Source organism: Scylla paramamosain, chromosome 19 (genome assembly GCF_035594125.1).
Source record: "Scylla paramamosain isolate STU-SP2022 chromosome 19, ASM3559412v1, whole genome shotgun sequence".
Taxonomy (NCBI): Eukaryota; Metazoa; Arthropoda; class Malacostraca; order Decapoda; family Portunidae; genus Scylla; species Scylla paramamosain.
The window spans coordinates 17,443,642-17,458,641 of record NC_087169.1 but is presented as its reverse complement, the minus strand read 5'-3'; the positions used below and the strand labels follow the sequence as shown (position 1 = coordinate 17,458,641).

Genomic DNA, 15,000 nt, shown 5'->3' with positions numbered 1-15,000 from the left:
AAAGAGAAAAAAATATATAAAAAAGAGAATAATATTGAAGAAAGACAGATAGAAGAAGGAAAGGAAAGGCAAAGAAAAAGAAAGAAAGAAAGAAAGAAAGAAAGAAAGAAAAAAAATAATAAATTGGAGTAGGTAAAGGTATTTTAGGATAGAAACCTCCCCATACCCCCTCCTCTCTCTCTCTCTCTCTCTCTCTCTCTCTCTCTCTCTCTCTCTCTCTCTCTCTCTCTCTCTCTCTCTCTCTCTCTCTCTCTCTCTCTCTCTCTCTCTCTCTCGTGTAGTAGTACGTGGGTAGGAGTAAGGTTGGGGGAAGGGGGCAGTGGCCAGAGGAGCAGAGCCAATGACAGTGTATTTGTGGCGCCTAAGGATTCTTGGACATGCTTTTGTTGTCGTTAGTGGTGGTGGTGGTGGTGGTGGTGGTGGTGGTGACAGTGATGGTGATGGTAATGGTGGCAGTGAAGGTTGCGGTAATGGTGGTTATGGCATTTCTCAGGTATGCTTCCTCCCCATCCTCCTCCTTCTCCTCCTCTTCCTCATACCTCCTCCACCTCCTTCTTCCTATCTTTAGATCTTTAGCTGAAGTACGAGGAGGAGGAAGATAATAAAAAGAGGAAAGAGTAAAATACAAGTTAAAGGAAGGCACAGAATAGCGACTCAAGGTTCAGCCGAAGAATGTTTACAGCAAAGGCACAGGGGGAAGGGAGGGTGAATAAGAAAAGGTACGAAACTATAAATAAAAAAAGACTAAAAGAAAACTAAGACAACAACGTCACTAAAAACGAAACTTTGTGAAAAAAAAAGTAAAGAAAAAGAGTGAGAGCGTGTGAGACTATGAGAAATGGAGACAGCGCGGGTAGCAGGGGGACGCATGACACCTAGGAAAATAATTACACCGTACGTATACACACACACACACACACACACACACACACACACACACACACACATGTATATATACACACACGTACACACGTGTACACACATAAAAACACACGCGTGCAGACAACTGGGTCCGCGAAAAGGTGCTTAACGTGACCACTTGCACGGTTTTGGAGAAGGAGGAGGAGGAGGACGAGGAGGAGGAAGAGGAGGAGGAGGAGGGGAAAGAGGAGAGGGTAGGAGGGGGGTCTCGGATGGGGGAGGAGGGAGGGAGGTACTGAGACTACATCTTCCTGGGCGAGGCGAGGGAGGCAACAGTCTCTGAGGTGATCTCGCGGCCTCACATCTTGTTCCGTACCACTTTGATCCTTCACCCTCTGCAGTATTCCTCGCCGTCACAACACAGCCCCTCGCGTCACGACACCCAGAGACACAGAGGCAGTTACACAAATTTCCCGGCCATTTCAGACAGAAGAAAGCAATACCAGAAGGTTCTCCTGACACCCACATCAAAGGAAAGAAGAGGGAGACAAGGGGAAGACTTGGAAAAGGTAGAAGACGAGGAACACAGGACTTCACAGCGGAGGACACGCAGCGCCTCCTCAGAAAAGAGTTAAAGCGTCTTGATTAGCAGGTAAATTAGGTTTTAAAGGGAATAGTGTGAGTCGTGACACCAACACCCATCCAGACACTCCAGAAGCGTGAGTATACGACAGCCAGACACACACACACACACACACACACACACACACACACACACACACAAGCACATACATATACGCACATAGCATATTTCAGTTACATCAACGCACAAGCATACACACACCCAGCCACGTATCTACCCACCCCACCCAAACACAATAAGTAAAGAATCATGATAAAATTAACTAGTCTTATCCATTCCGTGTGAAATGAAGAATCAAAAGTGCCAACAGACGAGTGCTAGCTAATCATTTAAGGTGACTAATATTTAAAGGTGCGTGGGAAGTGTAAGAGTGTTGCAAAAGAACCGAAGATAATAGATTATCAGTAAGTTAATATGTGTAAAATTCAGCTCAGCCATCGCCTCATGCACTCATTCATTCAACTACTTCCATTTTTAACTCTTCCACTGCTATTTGGCACATCTTTCCTTAATCATTAACCACTCTGGGATATATTTTCTTGTTCTACAGCCACCCCACAACATTGAACTGGCTTGAAATTGCAAAATACATTCTTTTATCCCCTCGTTTTCTATAGATGTTTATAAAGACTCCTTGCATTGCTTCTAGTGCTGTGACTTGTTGTATCTCGTAGTGAAATGAGTTAAATAAGTTCACCTAATAACACAGTACCTCACCTGACCTTGAGAAACTTAGCCACTCCTACTATGTATACCGTTATTCTTGAAGTCTATCATAGTTCTATCATAGCACCTTGAGAGAACACCAACCAACTAACAAACCAGTCAATTAACCTACCAATTAATCACGGAAGCATGTAAGTAATCCGTATTTTTCTTCTTTATTTACTCTCCCTCCACCGCCAAACATCTCCTTCTCCCTCCCTCCCTCTCCCTCCCTCTCTCTCCCCCAGGTAATGGTCCTTAGAGGTAACTATGATGATTAGCGGAGGAAAGACTGACGTGCATAATTAATGGCCAATTTATCTGACCTTTGATGTGGTACGCAAATGGAGAGAGAGAGAGAGAGAGAGAGAGAGAGAGAGAGAGAGAGAGAGAGAGAGAGAGAGAGAGAGAGAGAGAGAGAGAGAGAGAGAGAGACTTATGATGCAAAATTTTTTAGACCGATTAGGTTTTCTAGAATTAACCTTGTGTGTAAGAGAGAGAGAGAGAGAGAGAGAGAGAGAGAGAGAGAGAGAGAGAGAGAGAGAGAGAGAGAGAGAGAGAGAGAGAGAGAGAGAGAGAGAGAGAGAGAACTTACTTTGCTTGAAGATTAAGAAAGAAACACATGACATCCCGGACAGGTGAGGTGAAGAATGCAACTTTCTCTCTCTCTCTCTCTCTCTCTCTCTCTCTCTCTCTCTGCGTCGCCAGCATATATTCATAAATCTTATAACTCTTCATGGTTTTTAATTAACAAATCCCTATGTTTTCACTACCAGGAAAATCGCTTGGAAACTCCACTAACTTTGCATTCCTCAGCTGTTGCATTTTGATAAGTAGAGGCGAGGAGCAAAGGCGCAGAGAATAAACGCCAGGGAGAGTAATTTTTGCAGACAGCTTTATATTTCTCCCCTCATCACTAGTGCTCGTTTACTTTTCTCCCACTTTCGTTTGAGTTCCGTCGCTCACCCGTTTTTTTTTTCTTTTTCTATTTTTTTTTTATATGATTTCATCTCTTATTTTTTTTCGACTTTATGGTATGTGTATCACTGACTATTTTTATATTTGCTACTCTCTCTCTCTCTCTCTCTCTCTCTCTCTCTCTCTCTCTCTCTCTCTCTCTCTCTCTCTCTCGCCAAATAGTTGGAAAGGCACAAACTGGATATTTCAGACAGGCGCCGCAGACATAGGATTGTTTGTATGTGTAAGCACCTTGTAAATGTACGAAAGAGAGAGAGAGAGAGAGAGAGAGAGAGAGAGAGAGAGAGAGAGAGAGAGAGAGAGAGAGAGAGAGAGAGAGAGAGAGAGAGAGAGAGAGAGAGAGAGAGAGAGAGAGAGAGAGAGAGAGAGAGAGCATAAAAGAGGTGATTTCAGTAGGTATGTAATATAAACCGAGGAATAAAAGTTCAAAGGCTGCAAGAGGAGGAAGAGGAGGAGGAGGAGGAGGAGCAGCAGGAGAAAGGAGATAAAAGAAGAGGAATCTGAGGAATGAAAGGTAAGGAACGGAGGTAAAAGGGAGAGGGGAGGAGAGGAAGAAGAGAGGGAAGGAGAGAGAAGTATGGGAAGGGCAAAAAATTACAGGTGAGCTGAGAAAGGTGTGTCGACTTTAGTTTTTGCACACACACACACACACACACACACACACACACACACACACACACTTCGTCACCTCAAAAAGAAAGAAAAAAAAAGAAAAAAAAACTCTTGCTAATCTATTTTCTCTGTTGTGCTTTTGGCAGGTGTGAGCAGCCATGGGAGGTGGGCGCGGGAGGGGCAGCGGGCCGTGTGGGGTGTGTCATGTGTCCTCCACCATGACCTGCGGCGGGTGTGGGGAGATGCATTACTGCGGCAGGGACCACCAGAAGCGACACTGGGCCCAGCACCGCGCCACTTGCAAGCCCTTCAAGATGGTGACGCATCCAGACCTTGGGAGGTGTGTGTGTGTGTGTGTGTGTGTGTGTGTGTGTGTGTGTGTGTGTGTGTGTGTGTGTGTGTGTGTGTGTGTGTGTGTGTGTGTGTGTGTGTGTGTCTGTGTGTTGCTGAAATTCTTCGTGTGCGTCATCTATGGTTTGTTGTGGAAGAAGACTCCCTTAAGTGAGCTCTTTTCCGTTCATTTACTCCCCAGAGAGAGAGAGAGAGAGAGAGAGAGAGAGAGAGAGAGAGAGAGAGAGAGAGAGAGAGAGAGAGAGAGAGAGAGAGAGAGAGAGAGAGAGAGAGGGAAGCAGGCGGGAGGGGACAGGGACAGAAAACAGTGCTGAAGGGGAGAGCAAGCCGCAATCAGCCAGCCTGGTCTGGCCTTTGTCTTCTTGCTGCCTCACTGGTGACACTCGCCTCCCTCAGGTACATGGTGACGACGCGGCGTCTCAAGGCTGGCGAAAATGTGCTGGTGGACCAGCCTCTGGCATTCGGGCCCCTGCCTTACTTTGCGGCGGTGTGCCTCGGGTGCCACAGACTCCTTCCCGAGGAGCTGTTCCGCTGCCCTGGCTGCTGGTGGCCGCTGTGCTCCCAGGAGTGTGCTACCTCCAAGCTTCACGAACGGGAGTGCCCGATCCTTGCCAAAGACACCGAGCATGTCGCGGTGCCACAAAACAACGAGGAAACGATGCGCTATGACATCATCATGGTGCTGCGCGTCTTGATGCTGCGCGAGTCCAACCCCGAGGGGTGGGGCGTGGTGATGAACATGGAGCACCACAGCGAGGAGCGCGCCAAGGAGACCAAGGTGGACCTGGAGATCAATATTCATGTACTCAGGAACATCTTGGGCCTCAACTGTGCAGAGAAAGAGGTGGAGCAGGTCAGAGGCGCCATCGCCACTAACGCCATGCAGATGACGAGCCCCTACGGCGTGCCCCTGCGCGCTCTGCATCCCAGGGTTCACTTTTTCAACCACTCCTGCACTCCAAACTTGCAACTCTCCTTCACGACCGAAGGCGAGATGTACGTCAGGACAGCCGTGGCACTGGAGCCCGGAGAGCCTATGTACGTCACCTACACGGGCACCGCGATGCCCCTGTGGGAGCGAAGGGCATGCCTCAGGGAAAACTACTTTTTCACATGCGAATGTAAGCGCTGCGAGGATCCCAACGAGTTGGACACCGACTTCTCCAACCCGAAGTGCTTAGAGTGCGGCAACGTGATCATGAAGCCCCACACGTGGGTGGGTAACATCAAGTGGGTCTGCCCGAACTGCAAGGCCGAGAAGTCAGAGCAGCGAGTGAAGGAGGAGGTGCAGACAGTGCTGACCACCCTAGATATGTCAGATGTGTCGGACACCAGCTCCATCAGGCGGCTGCAATACTTGCTGGAGCAGGTGGGGCCAAGAGTTCCACCCTCAGCACTTTGTGTGGATGAAGGTGGCGCAGAGAATGCTCCACAAGCTGATGAACGATGAAACTGAGAGAGGAATCACGCTGCGCGTCGAAATTTGGAAGAAACTGTCGGTGTTGTATGGCAAGCTGGAGCCTGGAATGACCAGGAAACGAGGTGAGGCTCCTAGCACAGCGGCGGCGGCGAGGGCGGGGCAAGCACTGGGCGCGGAGTGTGACTCCTCTGCTTGCTTTGCCACACCTACTCTTCTTCCTCTTTTTCTTCCCTCTCCCTCTCCATCCCTCCGTCCTCCCCCTTCCCCAGGGTGATGTCTCAAGGTTCAGAAGACGCCACTAAGGTCAGTACACAGCGAGGTTCCGTCGAAGTTGTAGGCTCAGTAGTAAGGCGTGACCACGGAGCGTTCCCTCTCTGTCCCGAGACGCAGCTAGACGCCTTGACGCGGGCTGTAGAGGACGAGCCTTGCCAGCACAGGGCTCGAACGTGTTAACAGGTATTGCCTCGCTAACCTGACTAAGGGCTGAGGGAGACTGTGCCGGGTGATCTTATGCGCCCAGATTCCAACCTTTATTTTCACATCAAGGACGCACGCACGCACGCACACACGTCTCTCTCTCTCTCTCTCTCTCTCTCTCTCTCTCTCTCTCTCTCTCTCTCTTTCTTTCTCTCTCTCTTAAAAAAAACCCAGTTTTCTTTTCCCACAAACAAAAATAACACATCCCTTGACTCACTAACAGAACACACACATACACACACACACACACACACACACACACACACACACACACACACACACACACACACACACACACACACACTTTTCCTCCCTTTCTGTCCATGTCACCCGGCGCCTCCCTCATCCTGCACTCAGCCTCACGCAGCTCCGCCCGTAACGCACTACTAAGCGAAACTAAGAGAGGCATTAGGGACCAGGAACTCTGAACTCAACTACACGGGAGTCGCCAGTGCACAGAGCAACACGGGAGGAAGAACGGAAGGACCACACGACCGGCCGTTAACCGTATTCCTTATCCTTTTTATCTACTAAGGCTCGTATTCTGAAACGCTCTGCTGCCTCACCACGACTATTTTCAAAGGCCACAGAGATGATAAGCCGGGTTCTCAATAGTTTTGCTACTGTTAATAATGTAGAAATCTCATGCATCTGTCACTAGAACCCCAAGAACACGCTCAAAAACTGTAACTTCAACTACTAAAGCCTTCTGAATGTAGTGGAGGTGCAACGCTGAGCAGAAGTGTTTCAGAATAGGTCTCTAATACAACTTTTGTCTTTTTTCCTACTGGTGACTAAATGATTGGAAGGTTTCTAAAGATGTCCTTGCAAAGCGAAACTCACTCTTATCACACATCAAACTAGGCTGCTATTACTATTGCTATATATCTCACTACTATGCTATACGTACATGCTGCTAAACTGCCTTACTAAAAATACAAGTGAGAATCCCGTTTTCTATCTTCCCGCCCCTGCGACCGAGGCCTGGCTGGGGAGACTTACTTGTTTGTGTTGTTGGTGTCCTCCCTCCCCCTTCCCACCCTTCTGTCGCCCAGTCACGTCCCCTCCCCTGCAGGTTGACACGGTGCTGCTCTCCCCCCGGCCACCCATGGTCCCTCCCCGTCCCTCTACTTTCATGACACTTGTACTCTGTCTTATGTCACAATCCATATCTATATTTGTACGTGTCTATGCCAGTCTAAATGTATCCCTCAGTTTGCTTGTCAGTGTATACATGTCTAGTTCGTCTCTCTTCTTCTCTTCACCACCATCACATTCACACAATCCCTTCCAATTTCATTCAGTAAATTCCCTTCCCAGAACCACACGTCAGCTAAACTACATACTGTCTCTCCTCCTCCTCCTCCTCCTCTTCACCACCACCATCACCACCACCACAACCACCCTCACACAATCCCTCGCAGTTCCCCAGTAAATAAACCAACCCAAACAAAACCCTTAGACAAAACCCAAGTCCCTTCCCCAAACACACGTCAACTAATCCACATACTCCACAGGCATGGGAATCCTGGAAATGGCGCTAAGTATGATGAAGTGGATCAGAAATGAATACCTTCAGAACAGTATCTACGCCCCTGCCCTTATGATCAAGCTGAAGCCAGTCATCGAGCAGTTCCAAGAGGCGGCGGACATACTGAGTCTTGAGCCAGCCCAGGTCAATGTGCACGTGTTAGCGGAGAGAGCGCTGATCAGGGAAGCAAGAAGCGTGCAAGCTGATGAAGGAGATGGAACGTGGGGATCTCCTGTCTCGAGGCAAAGGGTGTTGATCGTGGGGAGAGAGAGAGAGAGAGAGAGAGAGAGAGAGAGAGAGAGAGAGAGAGAGAGAGAGAGAGAGAGAGAGAGAGAGAATGAACAAGGTTATCTATTTTTTTCTTGCATTCTTTTCGATTGTGTCAAAAATTAGTTTTGCTTTGTCTTCTTGTTCTTTGTGAATGTGCTTTTTTTTCAAGTTTTCCGTACAAAAAATGAGTGAGAGAGAGAGAGAGAGAGAGAGAGAGAGAGAGAGAGAGAGAGAGAGAGAGAGAGAGAGAGAGAGAGAGAGAGAGAGAGGAGAGAGAGACTAATACACAACGCTTCCTAATCAATCAATATATTTTTGTATGCATTCAGTAATATATTACGCACTAAACGCCATTATAGAATGTCAAAATGAAAACACAAGAAAAGATAAGAAATTATATTTTCTGAAATCTATCATGTAATGATTAATTTAAGACAATGTTTGTGATGAATTAAATATATTGTTTTTTAATTTGTTGTTTTCTTGAGAGAGAGAGAGAGAGGAGAGAGAGAGAGAGAGAGAGAGAGAGAGAGAGAGAGAGAGAGAGAGAGAGAGAGAGAGAGATCTAGACATCTTGAGTGCTCATCAATCATTGTCAGGACACACACACACACACACACACACATACACACACACTCACGTCGCTGGCTGCTCTGACGCTACACAAACTATATAAAAAAAAGACAAATAACCTCAGCGAGTGCCAGACACGTCAATACATATCATCATAAACCATTACGAATAATACTACAGCATAACATCTCATTTTCTTCCGTTACTAAACTAAACTCATCGAATATACAAACCTTGACAAACATCCTTCCTTGCATAATCCCTCTCCTGCTTCTCTTCCTGTTTTTTTTTTTCCTCTTTTCCTTTTCCTCCCCTTTATCTCTCCCCACTTCCTTTGCTTTAAATAACAATTAACAGCGAACCAACAAAACAGTCGTGATCTTAAAGAAACACCTGGCGGGAACCCCAACTGGCGGACGACGACGTGGTAGGCAAGAGTTAGCCAGAGAGCAGGGGGACTGGGGAGCCGGGGCAGTGATGGAATATCGAGGGTGTTGGGTTACTGGGAAAACGTAAGGGAGATAGGGGAGTACCGGGGGACCTGGGAACGTGTTCTGGTGAGTGGGTGAGTGTTGGGTGAACTGGGGAGTGTTGAGGCAATGAGAGAGAGAGAGAGAGAGAGAGAGAGAGAGAGAGAGAGAGAGAGAGAGAGAGAGGAGAGAGAGAGAGAGAGAGAGACTATAAACCTTAGTAAGTGAACCATAGATAAAATTATATAAGGAACACCACAACTATTTACTTAAACAAATGAGTAGCGGGTGGCGGGGACAGAAAAACAAAAAAAATATGTAAAAAATATGAATGAGGGGAAGGGGATGGAAGAGGGGAGGGGAAAAAGGGGTGAAGGGGAAAGGAAGGGACAGCCAGCGAAGGGGAGGCAGTATCTTGTCACCGAGCATCGCCTGAGGAAGCTGCCACTCATTCCTCACCTGTAATTTTTCACCACGAGAGACGAGAGTGACCTACAGGGGCCCCAGGTGAGTCACGGGACAGGTAATGTGAGGAGACGTTTGTGAGCAAGTAAAGAACACAAAGAAAAGAGAAGAAAAGACCTGGTGAGTGATAAAGTCTAATGAATTTACAGTAAGGCGTTTGGATTCAAGTAAGAAGTGAATATACGAGTCAAACAGGATCTGTGAAGCAATTAAAGCCTCGGTTAGTGCTTACAAAAGGCTACTTAAATCCGTATATACAGGGGTGACTCAAAAAGAAAAGCACCAAAGAAAATGGGAACTTGGTGCTAGAGAGAAAACGAGTAGTGGTGTGTGGGCATTAGCAGGGAGGTTGTAGAACAGACGAGGTATAACTGTCTTCTGTCGACTCACTGCTGCTGCTGCTGCTGCTGCTGCTGCTGGCGGTCGACCAACATTTCCTCCCCCACCACCGCCTGCACCGCTCCGCCAACACAGCAGCACCGCGCCCTATGTGCTGCTGTTCCCGGCGCTGCACGATATGGCAAAGACGTCGCAAAGAATGGACGTTGATGTGTGTGTGTGTGTGTGTGTGTGTGTGTGTGTGTGTGTGTGTGTGTGTGTGTGTGTGTGTGTGTCTCAAGGCTCCAGGAAGCAGTGGCTTGACAGCAGATGGCAGCGATGTGACGGCTCTTTAACGAAAAACCTCACGGACACATGAATTCGTTTTTTTTTTTTTTGGACACATGAATTTTTTTTTTTTTTTTATGTTCTCGTTGACCTTCACCGAGGCGAGGGAGGCGCATGCAGGGCTGTCAGCGACGGGGTATGACAGGCGTGTAATATTTTCTTTCCGGCGTTACTTTTCAGTAGGAGGTAGGCACTGTGCCCTGTCAGGTGCCATGGGAGGGGCGGAGGGGCACAGTAGATGTAGCCAGATGCCTTCTCGCCCACAAACACACCGACAGAAGGTTCCTTCAGAAACTCTGCAAGCTCCAGACTTTCCCGTCGCCGAGCAGTCCTCTCCTGACGCTGGCAGGTAAGGCTTAGTGTCGTACTTCGTGTGTGAGACTCGCTGGCAGCCGGTTTTGTCCTAACCTGACCGCATTACTGCCATGTTCCCGCCTGCAGATTCCTGGTGGCACAGCGGCCGATGTCACCGGGGGAGCTGCTGGTGTATGAGTCGCCCGTGGCGCTGGGGCCACGCGCTGCCTGCCACCTGGTGTGTTTGGGCTGCCACGAACTAATAAGTGATGAGGCGGTGCCGCGGTGTGAGCGGTGCTGGTGGCCGCTGTGTTCACAGCGATGCTCCTCCAGCCTCCGCCACGCCGAAGAGTGCCCCGTGCTGGCCGCCGACAGCCAGAGGACCGGACAGCCCCAGTTCTTCGGCTACAGTTCACGGTACGACATCATCCTGGTGGTGCGGTGTCTCCTGCTGCGAAAGACAAACCCTGACGCGTGGCGCCACCTGCTGGACCTGGCCAGTCACGTGCCCTATCGCTTGCTGGAGGACGACGACGACCACCAGATCACTGTCGACTACGTGACACAGGTGCTCAAGGTGGAGGAGGACGCCCAGGTGGTGCACCACGTGCGTGACGCCATCACCACCAACAGTTTCGAGTGGACAAGTCCCTCCGGGGTGAGGCTACGGGGCCTGTACCTGCAGCTGGCGCGCCTCAACCACTCCTGCCGCCCATCCGTCTCCGTGTCGTCTGACGGTAAAGGCACCATGTTTGTGCGTGCGGCTCGTGACCTGGCGGGCGGCGACGCCCTTACGGTGGCGTACACGTCCACCCTCCACCCCTTATGGGAGCGCCGCGCCTACACCAAGCAAACACACTACTTCACCTGTGATTGTGAAAGGTGCAGTGACCCCACGGAGCTGGGCGTGCACTACTCGTCGCTGCCGTGCCCTGAGTGCCGCGACCAGTTCCTAGAGCCCACCACCTGGCTGGGAGACGCAACCTGGGAGTGCCCCGTGTGCGGCAGGCGGCAGGAAGAGGCGGCCATCAGGGACGAGGTGGACCGCTGGATGAGCCGCTTTGATTACGACGACACCTTCATCAAGAGCTCCCCGACGGCCGTGCGGGGCATCCTGGACGGCGTGCAGATGGCATTCCACGCCCATCACTACGTGTGGGTCATGGCGGCGCAGGCGGCCCTCAGGACGCTCGCGCCGGACCACTCCCGTAAGGCCATGACACTCAAGCGGCAGCTGTGGCAGAGACTCCTGCACATCTACAGCGTCCTGGAGCCGGGCATGACCAGGAGACGAGGTGCCGTGCCCCTCCCTCCCCCTCACCTCCCGCCGCCCCCGCTTGGAGGAGCCACTGACCGGCGAGTGATGCTGACGCTGACCCTAACACACCTGACCTGCGGCACACCTACTCAACGTACCTGCCTAATCTCTCTCTTTCTCTCTCCCTCTCTCTCTCTCTCTCTCTCTCTCTCTCTCTCTCTCTCTCTCTCTCTCTCTCTCTCTCTCTCTCTCTCTCTCTTTGGTAACGTGCTTCACCTAACAAGCTCTCACAGCAACCGCAGCCATTCCTCAGTTGAGCATAACGCCAAGCCTCCACCTGCTCCCTGACACCTTTGCTGCCGGCGGGGTCTGACACACACACACACACACCCAGACGGAGAGAGGCGACGGTGGGCGTAAGGTAGTGTCTGGTTCTCGTTACCTGCCAAGTGTTGAGTACGTAAATGTGTGTCTTTCTGTCTTTCTCTCTCTCTCTCTCTCTCTCTCTCTGCTCGTACATCATACAGTGACAACTCTTAATGATAGTTCTACGTTTATCACTTGCATTACTAATAAAAGTCTCAATATTTCAGTCAAGTCTTAAGTTAGAACACCAAAATGTATCTCAGGGTTAAGTTTGACTAATTTTCCAAGATGGGTATGTCTTAATCTCTCTCTCTCTCTCTCTCTCTCTCTCTCTCTCTCTCTCTCTCTCTCTCTCTCTCTCTCTCTCTCATGTACGAGTTGTTTATCAGCAAAAGATACTGTTACATAAATTTCAAGGTTGTTTTTTATATATTGTTCTCTTCTCTCTCTCTCTCTCTCTCTCTCTCTCTCTCTCTCTCTCTCTCTCTCTCTCTCTCTCTCCTCTCTCTCTCTCTCTCTCTCTCTCTCTACCCGTTGCGTAAGGTGAGGAAGTGGTGTTCATGCTGTGTTGTCCGTGGCCTTTCTGTTCCTTCTTTACAGTGTTTGTGGCACTTACAGCGTCTTTGTTTATGCACAGTGTCCTCTTCACTTCACTCGTCTCGGATCCAGTGAACCAATTTAACATTCCTAAACAATATTTCACATTTGTCTTCTGATAATTCAATGTCGACACTATATTTTTTTCTGGCAGCGTCCTTTCTTGTCCCCCCCTCACCCCATCACCTTTCCTTCCCTCTCCTCTACTGGGGTATAATGTTCGTCTCCCTCTCTCCCCTTTTCTCCCCCTTTCTTTACTATAGGTTGTATGCTCCCCTTGATGCTTCACTTTTGACAGTAGCTTTTTTTTTTTATCATGCTCCTCTTCCTCTTGTTTAAACGAGTATATATTGCCTCTTTAGACTTCGTGGATATTTGTATAAGGACTCTCTCTCTCTCTCTCTCTCTCTCTCTCTCTCTCTCTCTCTCTCTCTCTCTCTCTCTCTCTCTCTCTCGTTATCATTTTCTCCTTTCTCAACATTTATCTTTTTCTTTATTCTTTTTTTTGCATTTTCTCCCCTTCCGCGAGTTATATTTGCTACTTTTTCCTCCCTTTCCTTTTTTTCTTTTCTTCTCTCTCTCTTCCTTTCCATATTTGCACATTTATCTATTTTTTTCACTTATCTCCCTCAATCTCTCCTCTTCTTTTTATCTTTCCCCTGTTCCCTAATCTCCCCATAAGGTTATTGATTCCCTCCCTCTCTCCCCTTCTCCCTCCTGTCTCCTGTTCCCTTCTCTCCCACCATCCTCTCTTTTCCTACCACTCTTCCTCTCCCTTTTCTCTCCCCGCTTCTCTCACGACCTGTTTTTGGGTGCAGGTGTGACGCTCTACCACTTGGGCACCGTCGAGGCGGACCTGACGCGGATTGAGAAGAGGGAAGGGACGCTCACTGACCACTTCTTCAGGCAGGAGCTCCACCGCGCACTCCAGCACCTTCAGGAGGCCGCCGATATCATGAACCTGGAGCCTTCAGGATCACACGAACTCAACTGGCTCAGGAAGATTCAAGTTGCCATCAATGTGGTCGCCGAGGAGTTAGGTGAAGAGCCTCCAGTCTACATCAGTCTTCCCTCGGAGGAGAAAAACGGGGAGGCAACACCAATGGAAAAGAATGGCCATGCGTGAAGAAAGCACGAGTCCGCCCTTCGAGCCGCGCGTTTTCCTTGGGGCGCCAGTAGCAAGGTGGTTTATTTTAGAAGCTACACAAATCGAGGGACAAATTCGACGCCTCATTCATAATTTGCGGCCATTAAGACTATCAGTTTACATTTGTGAGTGGTGGTGAAGGGTTTTAGATGCTGTGAATGTGTTACTACTTCCTCCTCGCCTCCCTCCCTCCTCCCGTGCCTACTGACGGGGACCTGTACAGCCCTGCGGCCGCGTGGCTCTATTTATATAGCATATGACGTCACGGCAGCAGCACTCATGATTGGAGAGCGTGTAGGCACCAATCAACTTATCGTTGCGAGTGAAACCAGAGAGAAAGAGAAGGAAAGGATGAGGGTGAGGGAGAGAAAATGAAGACGATAGCTATTCTGGCTTAGCAGACGCGTGCGTAACCCTACACGGTTTTGGCGCCAATCTGATATCAAGGAGAGGCCAGACGAGCAGACTAAAAGAAAACTAGGTGAAAACTTTTGTTCGTGAAGATACAAGAAAATAAATAAAGATAATATGAACAGTGCGGAGAGTGGCGGCAAGGGAGGGAGGGAGGGAGCAAGCGATGGGATGAGAGGGTTTGAACGACAAGAAAGGAATGGCAGCGAGACAAGAGAGAGAGAATAGAGTGATAAAAAAGAGAGACAGCTAGTGGAAAGGCGCGTCACGTCTTGCTCCACACTGCACGCCGCACCCAAGACACTATTACATCGTCACCTAACTTCACCGGCGTGGCCTCCCCTAGTTCCCCCAACCCTCGTGTCCCTCTCCACCGCCAAACAACTGTGAATGACAAAACAAAAAAGTTGTCGGGTCGGTGCACACAGGCACAGCGGGTCGGCAATGTCATCTGCCAGCGGTTATTGGCACTGAGCAAGTATTTTAGTGTCAGAAAGCCGCTGGGACCACCTCCCGGCGACCACACCACCGCTGCACACACGGAGGCAGCACACGCGCCTCACGCCGGGGTGAAGTTGTAGTGTGCGGCGCGGCAGGTTCAGTGGTGGCCGGCGCCTACCTCCCTGGGTCACGGTGCGCAGTGGCGGGGCGCGAGGTGCCGTTATTTGAGGTGCAAGGCAGTGCTTTGTGGCGCAACAACTGGTGCAATCATCGACACTCCCCGCCAGTCGTGTCTGGAGGCAGATGGACGTCAAGGAGTAAGTGAAATCCCCAAGGTCACGTGAGCTACAATGGAGGGCGGCGGGCGGTGTGGTCAGTGTGGCGGCGAGGCCTCGCTGCGGTGCGGCGGCTGCAGCGTGGTGCACTACTGCAGCAAGAACCACCAGCGGCAGCACTGGCCGATC

General features: G+C 49.7%; 4 protein-coding genes across 4 annotated transcripts in view; 3 read left to right on the top strand and 1 right to left on the bottom strand.

Moving 5' to 3' along the window:
- The window catches only part of LOC135109800 (organic solute transporter subunit alpha-like), a 31,816-nt gene that overhangs the window by 6,200 nt on the left and 10,616 nt on the right, over positions 1–15,000 (bottom strand).
- LOC135110006 (SET domain-containing protein SmydA-8-like) lies at positions 1,374–5,427 on the top strand. Its single transcript, XM_064021997.1, has 4 exons — positions 1,374–1,513; positions 3,946–4,139; positions 4,547–5,362; positions 5,403–5,427. Exons 2-4 carry the CDS (start codon positions 3,958–3,960, stop codon positions 5,425–5,427), a joined length of 1,023 nt encoding a protein of 340 aa, XP_063878067.1. The 5' UTR covers positions 1,374–1,513; positions 3,946–3,957.
- On the top strand, positions 9,172–14,676 carry LOC135110004 (SET domain-containing protein SmydA-8-like). The gene is made up of 5 exons (XM_064021996.1): positions 9,172–9,398; positions 10,203–10,371; positions 10,464–11,611; positions 13,356–13,659; positions 14,442–14,676. The coding sequence occupies exons 2-5, from the start codon at positions 10,235–10,237 to the stop codon at positions 14,674–14,676; spliced, it is 1,824 nt and encodes a 607-aa protein (XP_063878066.1). The 5' UTR covers positions 9,172–9,398; positions 10,203–10,234.
- LOC135109798 (histone-lysine N-methyltransferase set-18-like) overlaps positions 14,611–15,000 on the top strand; it is a 2,387-nt gene continuing 1,997 nt past the window's right edge. Inside the window, exon 1 of the mRNA XM_064021467.1 lies at positions 14,611–15,000. This exon is cut by the window's right edge and continues 53 nt beyond it. The gene's annotated coding sequence lies outside the window, so the exon portion shown is untranslated.